The 1,802-nt window shown below is 39.6% G+C and overlaps 1 protein-coding gene across 1 annotated transcript; it reads right to left on the bottom strand.

The window, feature by feature from the left end:
* Positions 1 to 385: 385 nt before the first annotated feature.
* Positions 386 to 1,243, bottom strand: LOC130966841 (uncharacterized). Its single transcript, XM_057891663.1, has 2 exons — positions 706 to 1,243; positions 386 to 615 (listed from the first exon to the last, which is right to left on the bottom strand). Exons 1-2 carry the CDS (start codon positions 1,241 to 1,243, stop codon positions 386 to 388), a joined length of 768 nt encoding a protein of 255 aa, XP_057747646.1.
* Positions 1,244 to 1,802: the final 559 nt, after the last annotated feature.

Below are 1,802 nucleotides of genomic sequence, written 5' to 3'. Positions count from 1 at the left end.
TGGATGATACAAATGATTATGACTCCCACGGCGACGATCCAGCGCCTAGTGCAGGTAAAATAATTTACTTACGTGAATTCAATGTATCAGCTATATTTATTTGAGAAATACATTTTATTAGAGCTTGTTCTATTCCGATAGGTACGGCCACAAGTGAAAAGGGAAAAGGCTATGACCTCAGGAATGATCCTCCACGCCGAAGCACTAATAGATATACTCTATCTGCTTTTAAAAGGGTTGCAAAGAAGTGCAAAAAGTTCTGTAATAAAATCATGCATTATAACATAATATTAGACAATAACAAATTTATTTTATTCAAATTTACCTATGTTGACGATAAGCTTCTGCAAGTACGGAGCCTTGAACTTTCTCAGGAAGTTTAATTCTATATGCCTGATACAAAACATGTGGAAAGCCCTAGGAGGAGACCAGGCTCCGTTACTCCGAACAATAGATGAGTTGATGGACTCATGTCTGTTGGATATAAGCCCACACCGTCATGCGTCACCACATGCTGTCGCAAGTTACTGAGAAAAAAGTGCCACGCGTCAGATGTCTCTCCCTCCACTATCGCAAATGCAATGGACACAATATTGTTGTTGCCGTCCTGAGAAACTGCCACCAACAGACAACCTTTATATTTTTCATACAAATGAGTTCCGTCTACCTGCACTATTGACTTGCAATGTCAGAATGCTCTAATACAAGGGTAATAACTCCAGAAGACTCGATGTAAGACACGGATGTCAAGAACCAAGTCATCACCCTGGTACGCAGGCATTGTTTCAAAGTGAACGACCGCTGATGGCTCTTTATGACACATGGCCTTAAACCATATGGGCAAAGCTTCATACAAAGCTTCCCACCCACAGAAAATTGACTCCACTGTCTTCTGCGTTGCTAACCAGGCTTTGCGATAACTTACAGTGTAATCAAACTTCGACTGTACCTCTGTAATAACTGATTTTACCTTTATAGATGGGTCAACTTCTACCAACGGCTTAATTGCTTCTGCAATTGTGTCGGAACCCAATTTGGAATGATCTTGAAAAATGGTTGCTTGAGTACACGTGTGACTACCATTGTACCTCCTTATCTCCCAGCAGTACTTTTTGGACATTTTACTCACCCTGATCAGCCAGTCACAACCAGCACAGTACTGTGTACATTTAGCATAGAATGTTGTTGGCTCCGACTCGTACACCCAATAATCCACGCCTTGACGGATTGTATAATCTTTCATCGCCTTAATCACTGCCTCCCTAGAACTGAATTCTATTCCATGATAAATTCACCATCCGCTACAACAGGAAGCTCTGCTACATTCACACCAGAAATTATGTACTCTGATTAATAATTATAAATTGGTCATATAAATATAAATAAGTAATTAAATACATAAGAAATAAAAAATCAACCATAAAACTAAACGCTAATTACCATAGTTATCAGAATCGAACCGGTCATCAACCGTGTCAAATGACCGGGTCACTGGTTTATCCAGTTGAACCGGTCATAATTAAATCAAATTATTAAATTATAAGAATAAAATTAAATTGAACAAGAAAAATAAATAATAACACAATCAATATCAATATACCAATATACCAATATACCAATATATTTATATCCTATGGGTTGTTACTTGTTTGGTGTTCGTGTCCATGTGCGGTCCAACCAACCAACCGAACCGGTTAGACGGCCGATTCACCTTTTAACCAGTTGAACCGGTCCGGCCCGGTCGAACTGATTTTGCCCGATCAAACCTGTTCGGTCCGATTTGGTTCGAACCGGTTCGGTCC

Source organism: Arachis stenosperma, chromosome 3, assembly GCF_014773155.1.
Source record: "Arachis stenosperma cultivar V10309 chromosome 3, arast.V10309.gnm1.PFL2, whole genome shotgun sequence".
In the NCBI taxonomy this organism is placed as follows: domain Eukaryota; kingdom Viridiplantae; phylum Streptophyta; class Magnoliopsida; order Fabales; family Fabaceae; genus Arachis; species Arachis stenosperma.
The sequence above is the reverse complement of the archived record's forward strand: the minus strand, read 5'-3'. Positions and strand labels throughout refer to the sequence as shown.

Excerpts from the sequence above, each read along its gene's own strand:
- LOC130966841 (XM_057891663.1), bottom strand. The coding sequence starts at position 1,243 with ATGAAAGATTATACAATCCGTCAAGGCGTGGATTATTGGGTGTACGAG. Across the intron at positions 616-705 it reads CTTCTGGAGTTATTACCCTT|TTTCTCAGGACGGCAACAAC; the intron begins GTATTAGAGCAT and ends TGTTGGTGGCAG.